Source organism: Dendrobates tinctorius, unplaced genomic scaffold, assembly GCF_039654945.1.
Source record: "Dendrobates tinctorius isolate UK_male_01 unplaced genomic scaffold, ASM3965494v1 ptg000098l, whole genome shotgun sequence".
NCBI classification, from domain to species: domain Eukaryota; kingdom Metazoa; phylum Chordata; class Amphibia; order Anura; family Dendrobatidae; genus Dendrobates; species Dendrobates tinctorius.
Genome location: NW_027361766.1, coordinates 5,098,256 through 5,121,156, shown reverse-complemented (window position 1 = coordinate 5,121,156; position 22,901 = coordinate 5,098,256). Strand labels below are relative to the sequence as shown.

General features: G+C 42.3%; 1 protein-coding gene across 3 annotated transcripts in view; it reads right to left on the bottom strand.

Annotated features, from left to right (window-relative positions):
• Nucleotides 1-1,829: 1,829 nt before the first annotated feature.
• HIPK1 (homeodomain interacting protein kinase 1) overlaps nt 1,830-22,901 on the bottom strand; it is an 86,283-nt gene continuing 65,211 nt past the window's right edge. For 2 of the 3 annotated variants that reach the window (XM_073587070.1, XM_073587071.1), the window contains 7 exons: nt 17,831-17,965; nt 10,677-10,816; nt 10,056-10,232; nt 8,996-9,208; nt 8,540-8,784; nt 7,617-7,747; nt 1,830-7,423 (listed from right to left, as the gene is read on the bottom strand). In XM_073587070.1, the coding sequence (XP_073443171.1) occupies nt 6,926-7,423; nt 7,617-7,747; nt 8,540-8,784; nt 8,996-9,208; nt 10,056-10,232; nt 10,677-10,816; nt 17,831-17,965 (1,539 nt within the window). In that variant the 3' untranslated portion in view covers nt 1,830-6,925. The remainder of the gene's footprint in view (nt 7,424-7,616; nt 7,748-8,539; nt 8,785-8,995; nt 9,209-10,055; nt 10,233-10,676; nt 10,817-17,830; nt 17,966-22,901) is intronic. The other variant, XM_073587072.1, reaches the window with a different exon arrangement.

Sequence of the window (22,901 nt, the reverse complement as noted above, 5' to 3'; positions counted from 1 at the left end):
CATGTAGCATGCATGTAGCATGCATGTAGCATGCATGTAGCATGCATGTAGCATGCATGTAGCATGCATGTAGCATGCATGTAGCATGCATGTAGCATGCATGTAGTATTTTTTTTTTTTTTTAACATTTAACACATTAGCCGGATGATGGGACTACTACTGTCCCATCATTGGCTAATGTGTCAATCACTGTCATGGTAGCAGGCATCGCCAGATGGGACTTGTAGTCCCATCGGACGATGCTTGCACAGACCCCCGGACATCAGCACAGCCCCCCGGCAGGCCGGTACAGACCCCCACAGGGTGCACAGACCACCGGCAGGCCGGCACAGCCCCCCGGCAGGCCGGTACAGACCCCCACAGGGTGCACAGCCCCCCGGCAGGCCGGCACAGCCCCCCGGCAGGCCGGTACAGACCCCCACAGGGTGCACAGACCACCGGCAGGCCGGCACAGCCCCCCAGCAGGCCGGTACAGACCCCCACAGGGTGCACAGCCCCCCGGCAGGCCGGCACAGACCCCAGAGAGGCTGTACAAGGGATAAACAGGATTTTTCTTATTCCGATACCGGAAGTCCCATAGACTTGAATGGGACTTCCGGTATTCCGGTATCGGCGATACCGATTTTTTTTTTTTTTTTTTTTTTTTTTTTTTTTTTTTTTTTAAGATCGGCCGATCCATTCCGATCCGATACTTTGAAGTATCGGACGGTATCGCTCAACTCTACTCGTGACGTTCCTCCTGGACGTCTCAGAGTCACGCCAGTCGTGTTTACGACTGCCGCTCCTACCACTCGAGCGACTGCTCCTGGTATGCTGGCGGCTCGGCCTGGCATCTGGCGAGAGCTCTTGCTGCTGCTGTTGTTACCCCACAGCCCCTCCCCCCCGCCATGCCGCCGGGATCTCCTTTCGCCCGCCGGCGTTGTTCTCTATGGGCGCCGCCATCTTGGATCGTCGGCGCCGCCTCCCAACGTCACGCGGGCATGCCCCTTCCCAGCATGCCCTGCGCGTGATGTCAGAGGGGCGCGACCCGGAAGCGGCCGCCTCCTGACGCTCCTGCGCCGCTTCTGGGCCTGGCAGAGGGGGAGAGGGCAGCGCGGCAGCCACGGCAGAGCCCCAGGACCCCAGCCGTGCTGCTTCTGCGCCCGCATGGACGCTGAGCCCCCTGGGGACCCGCGGACGGCGCTTCCCCCACCCGACGCGCAGCGCTCAGGAAAACCAGCCTGATCTTAAACGCCGGCACGGGAGAGGGGCAGGTACGTGTGACCGCTGTCTTCAGCACACGGGTCCCTGTCAGGACAGGAAACCCAACTGCTGAAGCGAGGGAGAGGTACCGCCCTTTTATCTTCAGTAGTGTTCCTGTCCTGACTGGGCGGATCCCCTCTCTCATGTGTGCCGTCATGGGAGACAGGAAAAATGTCATTAGTTTCATGCGGTCTAATCCACACACACCTAAATTAGAGCCAGGCTACTCCATTGCAGCCAGGCATGGTTTACTCTGAACAGCTATGACGTTTGAGGAAAGTTAGACAAGCTGGCCTAGGACTGTATGGAGAAACATGAATTGCTCAATACAGCCCCTGCTGGTCAGTGTGTGTGCGCATAGATCAGTGACCTGTCAATCAACTGGAGAGGGGAGAAGCTGACCTAGCATGGCTTTGAACTAGTTGGATCTCTTCCTATAGTCCCAGCTAACTTTTTAAATGACTGTTTTATATACATCTGTCCAATTGTACAGCCAGGCTCAGACGGCCTATATCTAATATCTGCTTCCCCTTAGGTGATTTAATGTGTTTCATAATTTCAAATAAAGACAGCAGAGTCAAAAGCAATAAAGAAAAATTACCCCTCTTTATTGATGCATTTCAATTGCTAAACAATTTGCCGTATGACGTAGAAAATACATAAAATACAAGCTACTTTGTAAAACCAAAGACAAACATTGAATCCAATGATAAACTAGGTTTTCACAATGGACCCTTCTCCCATATAGTTAGTAATAAATTTTAAATATCTATTTTTTTTCTTGTTTTCTTACAACTGATTTTACATAACCCTCAGAACACCGGAAACACAAAAACAGATCAATAAATCTCAAGGGGCCAAGCGCTTTACCCCTTGGAGAAAATTTATATTTATATAAAAAGGAAGGAAAATAATAAAAAGCACAATCATAAAATATGAATTGTTAGGTTCCAACACAGCAACTAGCATATCAAAACAATTCTTAAAAAGAAAAATACATTGCTATGTCAATGATTAAAAGCAAAAAACAAAACACTAATATAGGTTATTACATACTGCTACATGTAGTGATCAACAAAGCTAAAAAACCAAGAGGTGGGTGAAAAAAGGGGGTTATGTTTAGTAGTTCTTCAAGCTGTATGCAATGCAAGAATGTTTATTATAGGAATGTTTTATTTTTTTGTTACCGATACAATTTGGATAACAGACAACTGTAATTATTACTTAATCTGTTTCTTGTGCCAGCCTAAGACGTTAGCAGAGTTACTATAGGAATAGCTTCAGTGTTCGCTATGAAATAGCTACAAAAAAAAAAAAAAAAAAAAAAAAAAACACACCAAAAATGGAGGCATAGGGGGACAAACATAAGACAACTTGATTACCCAATACATAATGTCCGGTTTTAAAAGGTTAAATAAATTGTAAAAGATTTATGGGATTCTAATAAGTGTTGGAAACCTTAATCACACAGTGAATAACAAAAAACCCAAAAATATATATAAAAAAGCATAGCCTATCCTATGGCGCTATACAGTCAATATAGGGTTCCTAACACGAAAGCCATGGATATGTACAGCATGATAGCAAAGGTGAAAGAGTCTGTGCCACCTTACATTACACTTGGAAGAATCTCACAGAAATCCTGCTGTGTTTCACCTCTTCCTTATAAAAGGATGCTCCACCTGCACTCACCCACACAAAGGTCGCAAGGATTATCTATTGAGTGCACAGATTTAACGAGGTGGTAGACCTTTTTGGCAGTGTATTATTAACTTGCTAACATTTCATTTCATTTCCTTATCCCTGAATTTTATAGCTGCAGCAATCTGCAGGTGCTGGTAGCCTATGAAAAAAATATAAGCTCCTTAGGGAGAAGATAATCTGGTAAGACACCAACATCTTGGGAGTTCTTAATGTGCAAATGAGAATCCACAGTGTAATAAGCTATATCTATGCACATTTACCTAGAGGCTTTGTCCTTTAATACTTTTCAGTGAGAAAATCCATGATGTATTGACAGACCTTATGGGAGACAGTGATAGTGCACCATGGACAAAAGATTGTGTCAAACCAAGTAACTATAGGACACATGGGTGGTGCCATAGGCAGCTAAATAACCTGTGCAAGTAGAAACGTTTGACTAAAACTCACATGCGCTCTATGACATGAATTACTGGCAGGCTAGATATGGCCCATCATACCAGTCAGTACAACACATTTACTACACTAAGCTTTCTTTGGTATAGCATCCTACACACAGTAGTCTCACGAAGAAGTTTACCAATTGACGAGCACAAGGTCTGGATATAGGGAGAATATAAAGTCTGGTGGGGGAATTGCATGAGTGAAATGATTCACTATTATAACCTATATTAACAGATCCAAGATGTGAAATGCTTATCTACAACACTTAACAGTTTATGTGCCTGTCAGAAGCAACAACTGCTTGACGCCTCGGTATGTTTAACTACTAGAGGGGCAAAAACGCAAAATGATAGCTCTCAAATATTAGCCCAGCACTATGGTTCCCTAGCCTTATTAGACTCTTGCGTCTAGGTTTAAGGAATTGCTTCTATTCAAATGGGGCTTGCCAGCCCTATAAGGCAAGCATACTGTAAACTAATCACTACGTTGGCATTTAAGGCACTACATTAAGTGGACATACATGAAACAAGAATTCACCATACATACCTGTGCAAAAAAACTCAGATTTACTTTAATATACTCACAACTACGCGAGTACATTTCAAACTTTTCATATATATACTTTTATATATTCGATATAATCAGTGCTACAGTGATCGTTTCTAACTGCTTCACATACATTCCCACAATTTATTTTGGTTTACAAACAAAAGAAAAAAACTTCAGAACTATGTGTATATATACATTGATATATTAAAAAAGGGAAAAAAAAAAAAAAAAAAGAGAAAGACCTACCCACCCACGCACATCATCCGTGGAAACTGACAGATACAAGTACAGATAAATTCAAGTATCACTAACAGTTTGGAATACAAAGACACCAAATCGAAAACTTCAGATGCACTGACAAGGATGGTGCCAATGCTGGAAAAGCTTTGCCTACTTTGAATTCCAGAAGTTACATTTTTATGTAAAATACGAAAGCACCACAAAATACAAAAACCTCTAAAATAGTCTGAAATACAGTAAGGAACATGAAAAAAAAAGGCTTTGTCTTCCAGCTTTTCGGAAAAGGAAGGCAAAAAATTAAAATAATATACATATTTATTAATATATGTAGGTGACAACAAGCATGCTAGAACAAGCAGGACTGACTACAAGACCAATTTTCATGGCATACACCAGAAGAGGTCTAAAGCATGCAGGTAGTCTTACGACCATCACTTTTCTGAAATGACACCATTAATGAAATAGCCACCAGTTCAAAGCCCCACAACAGGACTACTATACAATGCACACTAGAATACTGGAGTCAGTTGGTCTTTAGATGTTAAACTAAAAGAGGATTCATAATTATATTTTTGGAAGTGTGTGTGTGGGGGGGGGGGATGCAGAGTGAGATATCTTCAAGTTCTACTGAAGCTCAAAGTGAGCACTATGATCCAGAGATCTTAAGTTCCTCATATTTCTTGCTCAATTTTAAAAAGGCTTGTCCTGCTAGATAAAGTTCTTGGTTGCTTTTGAGGGGGAAAAAAAAAAAAAAAAAACCACGCAAACCAGTGTTCTTTATTAAATGGGCACCGGTGTTCAGATTTCACGATCCAAGCAAGTCCACTTATGTTCTGATTCAGCTCTGTTTATTAACCAAGCAGCACCAGCAGGATGAATGGAGGTGGCTTAGCTATTGAATGAAGCTAGACAGCAAGCCTGCCTTGTACATACCCTTCATAGCTAGTTTATTAACTTATTCAGCCACCCTTCTCACTGCACCAGGTCTGCCAGCCCTCCCACCCAATCATACAAGGAAACAGAGGAAGTGCTTGTATCAGAACAGATGTGGACTTGCCTGAATCGTGTGACCGCGTCTAAAATAAGGACGACTTGTGTGTGCGCGAATAAGTTATATTTTTGGCCAATTTGAGAACTTCCCAGCTGATAGGACAGACTTCTTAAAAAGGGGTTCTCTGGGACCTATATTAAAAATCTGGTCATTGTTATTTCATCCAATTCAGAGACATGACTAAAAGGGGCCATAAGGTGGTCCACGTACAGAAGAAAAAAAAAAAAACCCACTAAGGATTAGATAGTATCTACACTTACAAAAAACAGGTTTTATTGCTACAATACATCCAAGCTAAAAGATTGAAACAACTCCACAAATCATTTTTTGCCACTGTGGCCACAGCTTTAGTGCAGACTATTCCACCCCAGTGACTAAATTCAAGCCTTGTCTAGTCTGATCTTGCAGTCACGCCTCGTCCCACTCTCCTGACTACATGGGGTTTGTTTGAAGTCTATAACTATGGAGATACAGCGGTCTGCATGAATGCTGTGTGCACAAAAATGATAGTTTCCCCCCCCATGAAAACCTACAAAATTGCCTTGCGAAAAAGTAAAAAAGTTTACATATCATTTAGCATTGCATCACTGCTTCGTGGAAACTTTAGTGTAGGTACAATTTATACTTTTCGGATAAGCCACCCTTCACTTAAATTAAGCAAACCAAAGTGGTGTTTTGATTGGCTGCTTGTAGTACTTGCATTCACCCTGACATAGGTAACATATTGCAGCTATGTGCACCTGGCACATAGCAGCAAGAGATTAGACTTGTGGTCATTTACAGAAGGGGCCACTGGCTACGCAAACATTCCTGCAGTGGTGCCGTAGTAAGCACTTACCACGACAGTACTTTGCACACACGACACCAAGCCTGTTGCTAACCATATTCGCTGCTACGTACTTACATATGCTGTCAAGACATTTCATGCTAGATTCCTTTGTACACAAAGAAAAAAAAAAATTTAAATGAATAAATCAAATTTAAAAAAGGACTAATCACATATCGCTACAGCTACAAGTCACACATTGTTTTGAAGACAAAAAGAAAAAAAAAAAAAAATTGCATAATATTCACCAGTGTTTTATGTATATCCACTGAAAGAAAAAAAAAAAATAAAGTCACACAGCATCAAGTTTTAGAAGCAGCTATTACCATAAAAATACTTTGTGGGAAGCAAAGAAATCAGTTAAAAGCAGTCTAAAATCCTACTAACAATAAAACCTTAACATTGCATCCTAGTAACTACTGATTAAGAGTAAAACCAAAAGCGTTCGCAATACTTCATTTATCACACGAGATTGAGCTTCTATGAAAAAAAAAAAAAAAAAATCAAAAACTTAACAGGAGCTAAAACATTTGATCTAAAATACTAAAAAGGATAAAATACAAAAAAAAAAAAAAAAAAAAAAAAAAAAACAGTGGATAATGTTATTGCAGTCCACAGCCATCTGTCTCCGGCAGAAGAGAGACCCGACTCGCTAGCAATGCAGTTTCGACACTTAGGACCGATTGCGGGAGGGTGCTACAAAACGTGTGATACACAAAACCACAGAATGAATTAACACTGAGCAAGCTTAATGTGACTACAACAATGCAGTCATTAAGGAAGAGCCCCTTTTTCTCCAAGCGTGCTTCTAGCAAATCTTGCTGTATAACAGTCAAGTCTTTAGAAAAAAAAAAAATATTCCAGATTCTGGATTATAGGTAGCTGTACTGGTTGATATTTGTCGGACTTAAAGGATATCCAGTGTAGATCGCAGAACCCCTAGAGGCATTGATGTATGACTGGGTGGCAAACTGGTGAGGATACTGTGCCGGAGCCACATTGGCAGAGGTCAGCAAGCTAGGTCCCACGCTGACTGGGACCTGATGGACCAGAGTACTGGGATGGGTAGCATATGTTGTGTGCCTTGAGGAGCCCTGAGGTGAGAACAGATGAGCTATTGATGTAGTGGACCCCAGGGATGCTGCAGTGGTGGGAGCATACGTATACATATGAGGCTGGCTTGTTAGGTGGCTGGTGGCTGACGCAGCGGCAGCAAGGTGAGGGTGTACAGACGAATGCATTGGACTACTATGCTGGAAAGTGAAAGGTGCCTGAGAAATCGATGGGAGTGGAGCGACATAGGCTTGTTGTCTGCGAGGAGCAGGATTTATGCTTCGTTCTTGGGATCCCATGAAGGCTGATTGCTGGTTCTGAAATATTAAAATAGAAGAGCATTATGAGCGATGAGGATTGTGTCTTCGAAGAAGCAAGTCAGTTTAAAAAGGTGAATTGAGTAAATCACAAAAAATAATGAAGATGTCTGCGCAGAACAATTAAACCTTTCTGGTGAGATGCCAGTAGACAAGGTGAATATGTGATTCATTGAAGAAAGAAAATTCCTACCTGGCTGAGGTTGAGGGGCTGCACTCCATTTACCATACGGTGGGAACGATAGTTTGCCTGGGAGATGCAACTACTAGATTGTCCACTGGAAGATGTAGAAGTTTTCAACTTTCCAGAATTACCTAGAATACCTGAATGTATTGGGGGAAAAAAAAAAAAAAAAAAAAAAAAATACATTTTCAGACTCCAAGAACTAAAAGGGAAAAACTTTTTGGTGATGAGCATTTTTAAAATTTCTTCCAGTGCCCAAAATAATATATATATATATATATATATATATATATATATATATATACACACACACACACACACACACACACATATATATATATATACACATACATACGCTACAGTTTTGACTTTTTATTGCTATAAGGCAGCAATGAAAATATCCCATCAACGTAAAAATCATGGTATTCCTTGGCATAAAAAAATTTATACATAAATGTGATTGTATATATCCACATTTCAAATGTATATAATATTTTTATACGGAGCACTCAGCCTTCATAAAGAGTACTGTAGTGGTGGCTCATGGCAACATGCGATTGTGTCATAGGAGTGGCCGATTGTCGCGTGGAACAGCATTTTAAATGCGGCTGTCAGAATGACAGTGGCATTTAAAAGGGGGTTAATAGCATCAATCTGAGATCTGCTTCGCTCACTGCTGATGGAGGCAAGCATCATTACTGGGAGTGATGCTGGCTCCGCTTTTGAGTCTGCATTAAAAGTGGGGACCAGTAATTGGATATACAAGTACTTTTAAGGTCAGGAAGTGGTTTTATGACAATACTGTTACTTTGTATCTTATATTTATATAAAAATGTAATAAAGATTTTGAAAAAGGAAGTAGTTAACATGTAATTTAACAACGTTGAACATGCAAAGATCGGAATCCATATACAACAATGAACTAAACACACCTGACAAGTGGTTGTCCAGACTACAATCATGAGGTTGAGTCTTTAATGGCGGGACAATAATTGTACGCGAGCTGGAACTCTGTGTGTGGTGTCCTCTGCCGCCTGGAACTTCAAAAACTCCATTTACACCATTGAGAGTAGACAGTTGGTCTGTCAAGTATGGGCTACTAACAGAAGAGTCCGAATCTGGAGAGTCATTGACTGTCACATAGCTGATGACGTTGGACCGCATCTTCATGCCCGAGCTATGAGGGGGGGAAAAAGTCAATAAAATGTTAAGTGTCAAGTCTTCTGCACAAGACATTTCGGGAAAAATGTAATGAGATTACAGTTTTGACTTTAAATACAGAAAAACGGGAATATGTATGATGTCAAAATTAACATTGCTGAAGTTCTTCATTTAAGTATTAGCCAATACTCTCAGCTTGAATTCTGAATAAACCCTGCCATGATTACCTTACTGGCTTGTACTTGCTGTCCTCCTCCTCATCCGTATCGCTGCGGATAGTAATAACACTCACAGGAGGGCTAGGAGTATCAGGGATCACAATGGGTTGTCGCTGCTCTTGGATCGGGAGAAGAGGGTTGTATGAAGTGGACGCATGAAGAGGGCTGCTTCCTACTATTGAATACACTTGGGATGGTAGAACGTCCAAAGCAGACAGGGTCCTGCAAAATTTAAGTAGTCAGGATTAATAACAGTAGTGGAAACCTGGATCACGTGTTTGAGAGACCGGCAGAATTAAAGCGACACTGGTAGGAGATATGCCACTGTGCCTGCATGAGAAGAGAAATCAGTCCCCAGTGCTAGAGCAAGAAATATTAGGCACCTCATCATTTCGATAGTGTGAAGTGGGTAGAGGGAGGGAGTGATACCAGGAGAAGGGGGAGGTCAGAAAACTAACGCAGAGGTCAAGCACTTGCCTATAGTAACCAATCAGATTGTAGCTTTTAATTTATTAAAAAGGTCTTGGAAAACGTCTGCGCGGTCTCCACATGCTGTCAAGGAATGAGTAGACACCAGTTATAACATGGCTGCTATCAAGCCTGGCATTGTGGTCCATCTACACCATACGGGCTTGTTCGCACAACCATATTTTTATTTCGAGTGCTGTCCAGGGAAGACATGGAAAGCAGTCGGACCAATGTGATTTAATAGAGCAGGGCTGATAAATTATTATTTTTTTCCATTAAATGGGTATTGACCACTAGCTAACTAAGGTCCTGCAATGCCCTGTACATGAGTAAATGCAACAGATACATTTTTTCTTTTGTTTATATACAATACAGAATTGCAATGCAACAGAAATCTATACAGTTTTGCATTAACTGCTGCTAAAAAAAAAAAAATTGCCCAAGTTTTATGGATGAAGTGGAGCGATCTTTACACCCTCAATTGTGAATTTTAGTATGACAACCATACATGAAGTACATCTGATGAGATTATGTCTTGACCTGGTAGAAATATTGGGAAGAACACCATGGATGGTTTTATTTTTAATAAAGCAGCCCTTACTTGGTATTTTGCGATGGTGGCTTTTTCTTTGTCGACATGTTTCCACTTTGCTGTGGTCGAACAACATGAGCAACCCCAACATTTAGGGGCGGAGCCGCAGCCAAGGTCACGTGGTTGGCGAGTAGTGACGGCTGCTGCATCAGTGCGCTGTACTGGTTCCCATGGGAATGTGCATTTCTAGTACAGGAGAGACAAGCATAGCCTCAGATAAAAATCTAATGCCTTAGCTGACAAAGTCAGATGTCCCATTTCTGCATGTATGCAATGCCTACCAGTGAAAGACTACCTAACCATTGTAGCCTATACACTGCATGGTAATCTTTACTGATGCTCAACCACCACATACCAACATTTTGGGCAACCAAAGAGTCATCCGCACACTGAATGCAATAACAAAGATAACTAGCAAGATTGTAATCACAAGAAAATGTTGGAAATTCTATGATGATCTCCTGCCAATCAGCTAAAGCATAACAGGAGCAGGAGTGATTGATGTTGGTCTTAGATGACTTTATAGGCCTGGCATGTGATTAAAAACTATACACCAATAGGCCATGATACGGATCATAGGGTAAGGGCAGCTAGACATTTCCCAACCCTCATTCTGCGATGGGAACTTGCCTCCAGTCTGCCAGCTGCTGGTTACTTCCGATAGTTTCAGGAATCACTGTTGGCTGCACGGGGTTGTGAAGGGCGACTCCAGGAAGCTGCTGCCATGTGGATGGCAGCAGTATTTGCTGTGCTGCACCAGGCCATGCTTGCTGGAAGACACAAGTGGGGACAAGGATAAAAAGACTTTAGCTCACTTCAACATAAAATATCCACCTTTGTCTTAGGATTATCATCACCTTGCAGAAGATAGAATAAAGAAAAGGAACTGAGTAACATCAGCTGATGAAACTGACTGTGCTGCAGAGCATGGTGTGTGACCAACCCACAAAATCGCAGGTCTTCTACACCTTCATTGGACCATTAATGTCCCTCACGTGTAGTAGAAATAGGCCAGTTATGAAACAGGAGAGGCTGAGATTCTCTAAATAGCAATCACCATAAGCAGAGATTGTAAGAGCAGCAGGGCCTTGACCTACCTCAAAGCTCTATCCATAGAGCCCTCATGGCCAAAGAATGTGGCCAGGAAGGCAGCTGTTAAATCAAGCTCACTAATGCAAGGTAACTGATGACTTAAGGACTAGCTGGAAAAACACTCGAAATACTATTTCTGGAGCTTTACAATTAAGCAATTCATGATGCTGCTATGAACTCACTGGCAAGGAAATAATGTCTCCTCATTAAACATGATATCACCGTGTCTTCACTGATGACCGAGAGATGTGGAAAATATACAAGACCTCATTATTAGCAGTTATCAGTATACATTTAGACGGTGTAAGCTCAGATAATGGGGCATGCTGGGAGTTCGGTTTGAGAGAACTCTATAGCTACAAATTTGGGCCTACTAGGTTAACGTGTAACCATTTCTATTTGTAGAAGCATCCATCACAAGGATTCATTTCCCACCATATTCTATACAGATTCTCCAAGTGCATAAATAAAGCCACCCATGCCTGCGGTTACCACACTGGATGGTTGCCCCCTTTCAGAAAACTTACGCTTTGGCTTAGTGCTTTTTTTTTTTTGAAAATACAAAATTCACTTTGGAACAAAAAATTAAAGCAGCATCTATGGCTGTACAGGGTGGGCCATTTATATGGATACACCTAAATAAAATGGGAATGGTTGGTGATATCAACTTCCTGTTTGTTGCACATTAGTATATGGGAGGGGGAAAACTTTTCAAGATGGGTGGTGACCATGGCAGCCATTTTGAATCCAACTTTTTTTTTTCCATGGGAAGAGGGTCAGGTGACACATCAAACTTGAGAATTTCACAAGAAAAACAATGGTGTGCTTAGTTTTAACATAACCATTCTTTCATGAGTTAGGGCAGCACGGTGGCTCAGTGGTTAGTCCTGGGTTCGAATCCCACCAAGGACAACATTTGCAAGGAGTTTGTATGTTCTCCTCATGTTTGCATGGGTTTCCCCGGGTTCTCCGGTTTCCTCCCATATTCCCATAGTGAATTTAGATAGGGATAACGTGTGCAAACTGTAAAGTGCTGCGGAATATGTTAGCGCTATATAAAAATAAAGATTATAATTATTTACAAGTTTATGACTACTTATAAAATGTGTTCAAAGTGCTGCCCATTGTGTTGGATTGTCAATGTAACCCTCTTGACAAACTGATAGCAACACTGCAGAAGAAATACTGCACAGGCTTCCAGTATCCGTTGTTTCAGATGCTGCACATCTCGCATCTTCACAGCATAGACAATTGCCTTCAGACCGGGAGACCTTGGTGGCCATTCAACTGGCCCACGACGACCAATCCACTTTCCAGGAAACTGTTCATGTAGAAATGCTCGGACCTGACACCCATAATTGATGGTATGGTGTGGTATATGAGGTACAAAGATCGTGGGGCCATTCTTCATCAATGGTATCCTCAATGCCACTGGATATCTGAAATTGCTACATGATGATGTGTTGCCCTCTTTATGCACTGAATTTGGCACGTTCCCTGAGTTTTCCAGCAAGATGGTGCACCACCACATTATGGGTGTCAGGTCTGAGCATTCCTACAATGAATCTGACCCCCATCGATTAGCATTTCTTCTGCGGTGTTGCTATCAGTGTGTCAAGAGTGGGAGAAGAGTGTTGTATTGACAATCCAACACAATGGGCAGCACTTTGAACACATTTTATAAGTGGTCATAAACTTGTAAATAACTCATGAAAGAATAAAGATACGTTAAAACCAAGCACACCATTGTTTTTCTTGTGAAATTCTCAATAAGTTTGATGTGTCACATGACCCTCTTCCCATTGGAAAAAATAAAGTTGGATCCAAAATTGCCGACTTCAAAATGGCCGGCATGGTCACCACCCATCTTGAAAAGTTTTCCCCCTCCCATATACTATTGTGCCACAAACAGGAAGTTGACATCACCAACAATTCCCATTTTATTTAGGTGTATCCATATAAATGGTCCACCCTGTATATCGGCAACAGCTCTGCAGGCAAATCACTGATGGCGTGAGCTCAGATTTAAGTCCAGTGATATCAATGCTGCAGCCAAACAGACCCTGACTGTTGAACCAGATTATATGTTAAGTGACACTCTTTCTGCCCTTTATTTATCCTTCCTGGTTCAGCCCTGTCCTCAGTCGTTAGCCAAGCCTGTTCGGACTCCAGTGATGTCACCGCTGCAGCCACTCAGTGGTTTATGCCATCTATATTGCTCACTATATTGGTAGAGCTGATGAGCTCAGATTGGCTACAGGCTATTGTCAGACGTTACCACTGCCGCTTGGAAGTTTTTTTGAAAGGGGACAACCAATGTTAAGTGCAACACACAGAGCTGGGTTTGTCAGAAACATTGTATGGACAGTAGTTGTCATGATGGAACACAACGATCCCTTTAAACATTGGTATTTCAACTTGTCCCAATGTGATAGTTCTAAGACTTTGGTAAAAATTTTCAAGAGCCAGAAGCATACAAAAACTTAGGCATAATCAAATTACTCGTTACCCTACTGCTCTTGTAACACTACTTCCCCCAATCCCCTTTGATCTCTGTATCCTGGGCCCCAGTGCTAGCAGTTCAAGACATGACACCGCTGTAACACTTGCCTAACTGTAGATGAGGAGACAAAACCAGAGGAGTTCCTGGGAAGGTTTGGAGAATACCATTTGAAAGTGTTGGTATACATCAAGTAGATGGACAAACCCTTCAATAATGAACCTCTATGGCCAATGTAAAGAGGGTTGTCCAGCATCATTTAAAAAGTTGGCACGAGCTGCTTGTGTGTTAACGAAATAAGTACTTACTCCACCCATCGCTCCCTGATGACATTTATGGACAGGGTCAAAATTTGGCATTGGGTGCAGCACTCATGTGCTTTAGGTGGGCCATCACCACAACATCTGCATTAAACTCCAGCAGGAAGATGGTGCCAGGGTGCCCAAGCGCAAGGTGGTCATCTGCCAATTGTACTTGCTCCAAGCAAATGCAGCCTTGGAAACAATGAAAACTGGACAAGCCTTTTAAACAATGCAAAGAATTTAGAAGTTTTATTTTCTAGGGGGATGAGAGGTGAGAATGGACAGTTTTATAGTGAACTCTAATCATTTGGTGCTACAGATAATGTATGCACATTGATCGTTTGTTGGCACAAAACCATGTAGTGCAGCACATCGCATATAACATTTACAGATTTGGAAAGTACTTCTGCAAGTGAAATGTCCATGACTTACAATACATTGGTCCTAGCAAAGGATTTTAAGCATGAAAAAACAAAAATAAATATAAAGGAAAAAAAAAAAAATATTCCAAAACCAAAAGGGAGAAAATCAAGTTTAATAAATGTGTTAAATCACACCATGCTTCTTTCCAATAAGCCAACACCTGCACAAGACAAAGCATATAGTTAAATACAGAGCAAGGTCATCCCAAATGTGATGCAGAGATCTGGCGTTCCAAGCGACGAACTGCTTTGGCAAAGGAAGAACAAAATATGCAAAGCTCTGCAATGGAGTAATGCAAACTTAGGCAAAAGCAGTAAAAAAAGGGCGACCTAATCCATTGGCAAGCTGGCTGGTAAACTAAAGGTGAGCTAAAGTTAGATTACAAGAGAAAATCCTTGGAATCCATAGTGAGTGTACAGGGATGTAACAATTTGGTCCTGCATATCCGATTGCTCCAATATGCACAGACAGAGGCCTTACAATCACGAGAGGAAGATCATGAGACCAACCCAACAAGTGATCACTTGTAGGGATTGAGCAGTCTGTAGTATATGAGAAGGCGTGCAAGCTGCACAAAGTCTAGGTACTTTTTGGGTGGTTTAGATAAAAGCTGCAAACATTAAATTAACATGGGATTAAAGGCCAGGAACAACCATTTACCAGCCTGATTGAAACATGGCTGTCAATTAGTTCTGAATAAGGGCACGAGTGATTAAGGTTTATATACTAATTTGCTTTTGTGAGGGGAAAAAAGGGGTTTTCCAGTTTTCGTATAAACCTTTTAACCAAGCTGCATTTTTTTTTTGTAAACCACAAACTATGCTTTACTCACCCCTCCAGTGTCTATTCTCCCCCGATGCCAGCTGTTGTCAGCTGCAGTGCCATGAGGTCAACAGAACAGAACTGCAGCCAATAAACTCTCAGCCCAAAGTGACATTACAAGCAGCTCAGAGCTGCTGAGATCAACGATTGGCTGCAGCACTGCGGACAGGTCATGGGTGCAAGAAAACAACACTGGGAGCGGGGATGGCCTTGGAGACTGTTTGGGACTGAGGGAGAGGGTTTTTTGTTTTTTTTGTTTTTTTTTTTAAACCAGCCTGGGCCTTGAAATACAATTATCTGCTGGACAATACCTTTAATATCAGAAAGGCAATCGCAAAAGAAAACTGGTCATCAGGATTTCATAATCTAAACTAATGACATGTATATAATGCTGATTAAATTCTTACCATTCTTGTAGAAACCTGTTCTACAGCTTTAGACAAATTCATAAGTTAAATCGTATGCCAATGAGGAAGATGTGCAGTGGGTGCTGCACACTCAGCTCTCCTGCTTCTCTCCCTCACTGCCTGCTCCATGTCAGACAGAAGGCAGGCTGCAGGTGGGGAAAAGGAGGCAAAGCAGGAGAGCTGCGAGTGCAGCGCTCACCCACTGCTCTTACAATTAGCATACAACATTTCAGCAATGACAGCATTTCATCTGCATTAAAGCACCTTTATATACACGTCATTAGTTAGGAGAATAAATTCCAGATTACATGTTCTGTCTCTATTTTCCATACAGCACACACGCTGCCGTCATGCATGCAGGTAGGGGAGTTAATATTAATAGACAATTCAAAAACAAGGGAGGGGTTTGGAACAAAACTAAATGTCCATTCAATGATGACGGATGATTAGTCAAGCAGTACGAGCTATTTACTTAGAGTTCATGCATCGTTAAGAAATCATGACTCATAGTAAGGAATCTGAGGGTGTGTGCACACGCTCCGGATTTTGCTGCGGTTCCGTAGCAGATTTGGCCGCTGCGGATCCGCAGCAGTTTTTGCTGCGGTGTACAGTACCATAATATCCTATGGATATTAAAAACCGCAGTGCAGACGGTGCAGATTTTTCCGCGCGGTTTCTGAACCGCAGCAAGAATTGACATGTCAATTCTTTCTGCGGATTCCGCTGCGGTTTACCATCTCCTCCATTGTGGAGATGAAAAACCGCAAGGCAAAACTGCAGGCTAATCCGCAGGTCTTTTGACCTGCAGATTTACCTGTGGATTTTACAAAATCCTCGCGGCCAAATCCGCAGCGTGTGCACGTACCCTGAGCCATACTGACTTAATGTTTAATTGATCTGGAAGAATCATAATGAAAGTCACAGTACATGCAGTGTGGTGTAACAGCACGTAATCAGATTGGTCTTTTTGTAGGTGGAATGTCAGAACCTTGAAGTTTTTATGGGAAACTAGAGATGCAATCCCAAACATTTGCTCTCTCTGAACCCAAGTTTAGCTCACCTTTAAAGTTCAGACAAGAATGTCGGCATCTGTGGAAAAGCAATATCATTGAGGGTACAGAAAGCCTTTCATTGATTGGGTTAATGGCTGCAAAAAGTTTTGGGGCTTTATAGGTTAAGGTACCGCCGAAGCCATGAATTAGAACTCCGTACAGATGAGAAGCAGTCGATGTTGGAGGTGTCAGCAGCCCGCCGTTCTTCAGGCATTTGCAAGGTTAATTCTAAAACAAGCAATTTAAAGCAACTAGAACTTCACTTCTGCATGCAGAGAAGCAACTTCCATCACGGTCCACGAGCTGCCTGCCATAATTCTGTATGAAGGACCTGACCCAGTACCTGCCATTTTAGTTCAATAGAAAAGGTTGGGGGGTGGGCTTCAATAGCTTACTGGTTATCATTTCTACTCTCCTCAAGTCAATTGTGCTTGGAATATTATCCAACAATCCTTTGATTAGCAACGTGCAAGCACACTATTGGGCTCCTAATGCCACAAGGTGGTGTTCTACTGGTTGTTTTGGAGGCAGCTACCACCCTACTTTATGGAAGGCTAACCTAAAATCGGGCATGGGCACTTCCTACCGTTATACAGAAAGGGAAATCCCAGTTACACAAAAGGCAGATTAGTAAAAATGTTAAAGTTTTAGATGACTAATGTATCTAGAAAAATGCAAACATGCCACAAAACTACTATAGCTCTTATTCCCTCCAGCCAGTGCCTGAATAGATCAGTGACCACAGCTGGAGGACACAAGTTATGTCAGCATGGATGGCAGGGGAAAATCTGTTGATGTCAACTATAACACTTCAAAACAAAAAATGGTTCGGGGGGGGGGGGGGGGGGGGGGGAGAGAAAAATAACACCACTGTAGTGTAGGAATCAAAACTGCCCCTCATTGGAACTGCTGCTTTAAAGTAAGCCAGGCTGAAACATAAGAGGCAAACAGCACCGTGGCGATCAATTGGAGAAAGGAAATAAAGTGGAGTAAAATAAAAAAAAAAAAAAAAAAAAAATGACATTAAAAGAACGAGCCGCTTAGGATGTTGCAAGAACACAGCCACAAGATGGAGCTCATGCTTCCATGCTCTTCTTAAATGCTCTACTGTAAGAGGAAAGGAAGACAGAAATACACATACGAGAAGGAGACTGTTAGTGGACACAATCAAGTGAAACAAAATTACCAGTACAGCCGCCGTCTGTTCAACTAACGCCGGCCGCCCGGCTGCGCAGTTCAGGGTAAAGGGTACCGCATACTGCGGCGTGATGGTGGCTACGTGTGGATGAAGAGTTGTTACCATTAGTGGGGTACAGCTTCCCTGAAACGTAGATTAGGAGGTGAGTGAAACAGTGTAATTACAGCAGAATATAGGCTTTAACAGTACCATGAGAACGCGCAAATGCTTCTTATATTTAAAGGGAATTTCCAGCAAAAAGATAACATCGGACTACAGCTTAAACCCGGAAAGGACTCACTAGTGGGGATTTTTATTCCAGCTTATTGTCTGATGGGCATGTGCCAGCATGAAACAAACCCATTTCTTTATGATCGGAAAGTGTGAAATCCCTGGGGTCCGCGCATCAGAAAATAACAGCACTGGGCCATTTACTGCAGTGACCATGAATCAAGCGGCTCTTTGCCAGCCAAAGATGCAGTCTTCTCCTAGAACTATACCATCACCTTGTGAAAATTCAGAATACCCCTTTAAAATCAAGAGCCTTATATAGTAATTAGGAACGCTCATTTCCCAATTATTTGCCCACCTAAAAACAAGCCGGCAATCATACAAACGAGGAAGATGCTCATTTGTCAAGTGCAATGATTTTTAAGCATTTAAACAAGACAAAAAGGAAAAAAAAAAAAAAAAAGACACACAGGTAAATGAGACCATGAGGCTGTATGTGCACAAACGCTCACTGTGCATGTAAATGCGGTGTCTAACCACCACATTACACCACCCCTGATCGGCTTACATGGAGCTTGCTTAACAATCATTCCAGCAAATAAATTAGCATTTTGTTTATTTGTTGGGTGATTGACAGCCTGTTTAAAACGGGCCTAGAACAGGTAAATGAGGATTCCTAGTAATGTGCGGTACAGATTATTGGTCTGCTTAAAACAAGGCCCCAAGATCCTGGGGTGTTACAGTGGGGAAATAGGTATTTGACACACTGCCGATTTTCAAGTTCTCCCACCTGCAAAGAATGGAGAGGTCTAATTTTTTATCATAGGTACACTTCAACTATGAGAGACAATTTGGAAAAAAAAAAAAAAAATCATACATACAATGTGATTGTTTTTAATTAAATTGCATTTTATTGCATGAGATAATTATTTGATCACCTACCAACCAGCAAGAATTCTGGATTCTGCTGCGGATCCGCTGCGGATTTGGCCTCTGAGGATCCGCAGCAGTTCTGCAGACAGTGTACAGTACAATGTAAGTCTATGTGATTTACAATCTGCTGTGCACATGCTGCGGTTTTTCAACTGCGGAAAAGCTGCGGTTTTGAATCTGCAGAAAGATTTGACATATCAATTCTTTCTGCAGATTCTGCTGTGGTTTGCCACCTATTCCATTGTCCAGGTGTCAAACCGCAGGGGAAAACCGCTGGCCAATCCGCAGATAAACCTCAGGTCATTTTAGCTGCGGCTTTACCTGGGGATCCGCAGATACAAACCCGCAGCGTGTGCACATAGCCTTAGTTTTTCCGCATGCGTTTTACCCGCAGCGGGGAGTTGCGGAAATGCTGCGGACATTTCCGCAGCATTTCTGCAACGTGGGCACTTAGCCTTATTGGCTCAAATAATTGTATGCAATAAAGTGAAAATCAAGCAAAAACCATATAATGCGATTTTCTGGTTTTATTTTTGGATTCTGTCTCAGTTGAAGTGCACCTACGATAAAAATTACAGCCCTCTCCATTCTTTATAGGTGGGAAAACTTGCAAAATCGGCAGTGTATCAAATATTTATTGTCCCCACTGTATACGGAAGATTCTAAGGCTTCATTCACGTCTTTTTCCATGTACTATTTAAAACAAAAGGTACCAGTTATCAATATTATGACTGAAAAACTTCTATCCTTTGCGATGTTAGATACAGACAGCACCATATGCCATCCGTGTGCTGTCTGCGTTTTTCACAGACTTGTATTTTTTTTCTTAATCACTGATACAAAAAACAAAAAAAGCACGATGTCTGTTTTGCACAAAGTCTGACATGGGAGTATATCGATAAGGAGTAGGGTCTGTCTGTAGGATTTCACCCTTCATCCCAAAACTATTTACATGCGCATCTTAGGCTATGTGCACACATTGCGGATTCTGCTGCGTTTCCGCAGCGATTTTGCCGCTGCGGAAACGCAGCAGTTCCGCTGACCAAGTACAGTACAATGAAACCCTATGGGGTTTCAAAAACGCTGTGCTGACGGTGCGGTTTTTTCCGTGCGGTTTTGCTGCGGTTTTTTTTTCCGCAGCATGTCAATTGTTTCTGCGGATTCCGCTGCGGTTTCACACCTTTAACATAGTAGAGGTGTGAAACCGCAGGGCAAAACCGCAGGTCACTTTACCTGCGTTTCCGCGCGGAAAAACCCGCAGCGGAATCCGCAACGTGTGCACATAGCCTAAGGGCCCCGTCACATATAGCGACTCACCAGCGATCCCGACGATATAAACTTGTCAGGATCGCTGGTGTGTCGCTACATGATCGCTGGTGAGCTGCCAAACAGGCAGCTTCACCAGCGATCAGCACTAGCGACACGAGGGTAACAAGCAGCGCTTAGAAACCAGATGTGTACCTTGGTTACCAGCTCCAGCTCGCTGGTCTCCCATCTGCCACACGCAGCGATGAGTGCTGGCCAGCGGGAGACCAGCGATCAAAAAAAAAAAAAAATGTCCAGGCCATTTGAGGACGATCAGCGATACCCGGCAGGGGGGCGGTTGCTGATAGGTGTCACACAGCGATCTCGCTGGTGAGATCGCTGTTGCGTCACAAAACTTGTGACTCAGCAGAGATCTCGCTAGCGAGATCGCTGTGTGTGACGGGGCCCTAACCCATTCAAAGCCAAATCTCAGAATCCGCCTGCATGGCCATTCTGTTCCTGTTATGGAGATTGTTTGTTCTTCAGCTTTATTTACATATCAATTCAATGTGTAAATCTGAAGCCTGTGTCACTCCAGCTCTATTCCCCACCCAGCACCACCACCTCCTTTGCCTTAAGTCACATTGCATTGTGACAGTCAGGCAGGCAGTAGGTGGCAGCACTGAGTGACCCATTTCTGAAAAATTAGTTTTTATGTAAAATACATGTTTGTGGAACAAGGTTTAGCCTTACACAGGTGTAGAGATTTACTGCATCCATCTATCACCTGCTTAGCTTAAGGGGTCCCTATGGGACATTTTTAGAATTTGATGGACTACAATATGGCTAATCCTAATCGTGCAGTGTGCTCACTTGTTAGGATACCTACAGCTACATTTCCACTTCTCTATCGTCTCAATGCATGCAATGTATTTACATAGAAGAGTGATCGGAGGTATGCAAATCGCATATTAGTGATCGCGCAACACGTGCTGGGAGTGAGGAAACAGCAAAATCCTAACAGTGATTGCATTACACACAGATGGGGGACTACAACAGTTAATCCTGTCATTCTATACAAGTCGCAGACACCCACCTTTAACAATTCAGTAGTTTTTGATCAGCTGCTAGGATCTCCCATGTAGTGTAAGAGGGATGTGATAACTGCTGACAACTTTACAGCAGAGTGCTTCTATAATAAGCATTCCTTTATAACACATATGGTAACCGAGGAACTCAGATTGGCCTATGCGTTGTATTGTGATGGTTGAGAAAGTGATCTAGCCACCATGATGGCTACAGAAAGCCTTCCAACTAGTCCAAGCCAAACTGGATCCTTATACTTGGCAGGCAAGAATAGATTGCGTGCAGGTAGGGGTCCTGCGTAACCTTTATGGTGGGCAGTATATGATGCAGCTTTACATCTATAATTTAATCCATAAAAGTCATTTCAATACCTCAAATTATTATCACACGTTACCAAGTTGCTCATTTCCATATATTATAGAAATGTGTTACTTTCTCCTACCGGTGTGATTTTTCGCTCAATTTTAAGTTAAATCTGCATTCGGTAAAGAGACTTTCCCATTACAGAGATAGATGGCAGTTGGTGCTTGTAAAATTCTTTGGAGAGGGAAGGAGGCGATTGAACTTTATGCACAATGTCTACTGCAAGTTACATAGAGGCAGAGAAACGGCTATCTGTCACAGTAATGGGAAAACCAGCTGTCACTGAAATGAGAGTTTGGAGACCGAACCAACAATCCATAACAAAAATGTGACGTTCTCCAATACGATATTAAAAAGTTATTTTTCACCGGTGGCGTTTCCTTTAAGGGGTTTCCAGGATGTTGATGAATTCTCCTTCGGACTATTCCTACACACTTTACCAAGTTGCTACATCCAATAAGCCGCAGCTGACCAGGTGGGGGTGGGGGGGGTCGTAGGAGTAGGACCACTGCGACTCCAATATGGATGACCTGTCCTAAGGATAGCTAATCAGTATTAATGATGTACATCTCCTGGGGGATTTCTGGTACATTATACCGTGAGATTTGCATCTTGTGATTAATTAAGGATATTCTGTGGTCCTATTGAAAAGCATTGACAGTGAGGGAATCAAAAATCTAGGCATAACCTTGTCACGTGTAAAAACTTGCGCAAGGGTTTATAAAGAAAATTTCATTTTGTAATTATTAAATCTATAACATTCCAAAAAAACACGTGACCTAAAAAGTCTCAGCTAGGTTATTCTCCATGAGAAATCCTTGACACTGGTTCTCAGTCTTTTGCAAGCTTTTTACTAGTTCATTAAAGGCAATCTTTCACCATCTGAGAGCTTCATAATGTGGGGCAGAAACCCTAATTCCAGTGATTTGTCACTTATTTAGGCAAGTGTTGCAGTTTTGATAAAATTACAGTTCTCTGCTGCAGATGTACCAGTTCTGAATGCTGAGCTCTGTATTGCCTCTTCCACACCACTGATTGGCAGTTTTCTGTGTACACTGTGCATAGGCAGAAAACTGGTGCAGATTGCCTTTAAGAACTGACCCAGTAAAAGGCGATAGTGCTGTATGGTGAAGGGACTTTGTCATTTCATCAATAAGGACAAAAGAACTGGCAAGTCACTTCACCAAGAACAGAACACAAGCTGTCAGACCAAAAAGGGGGA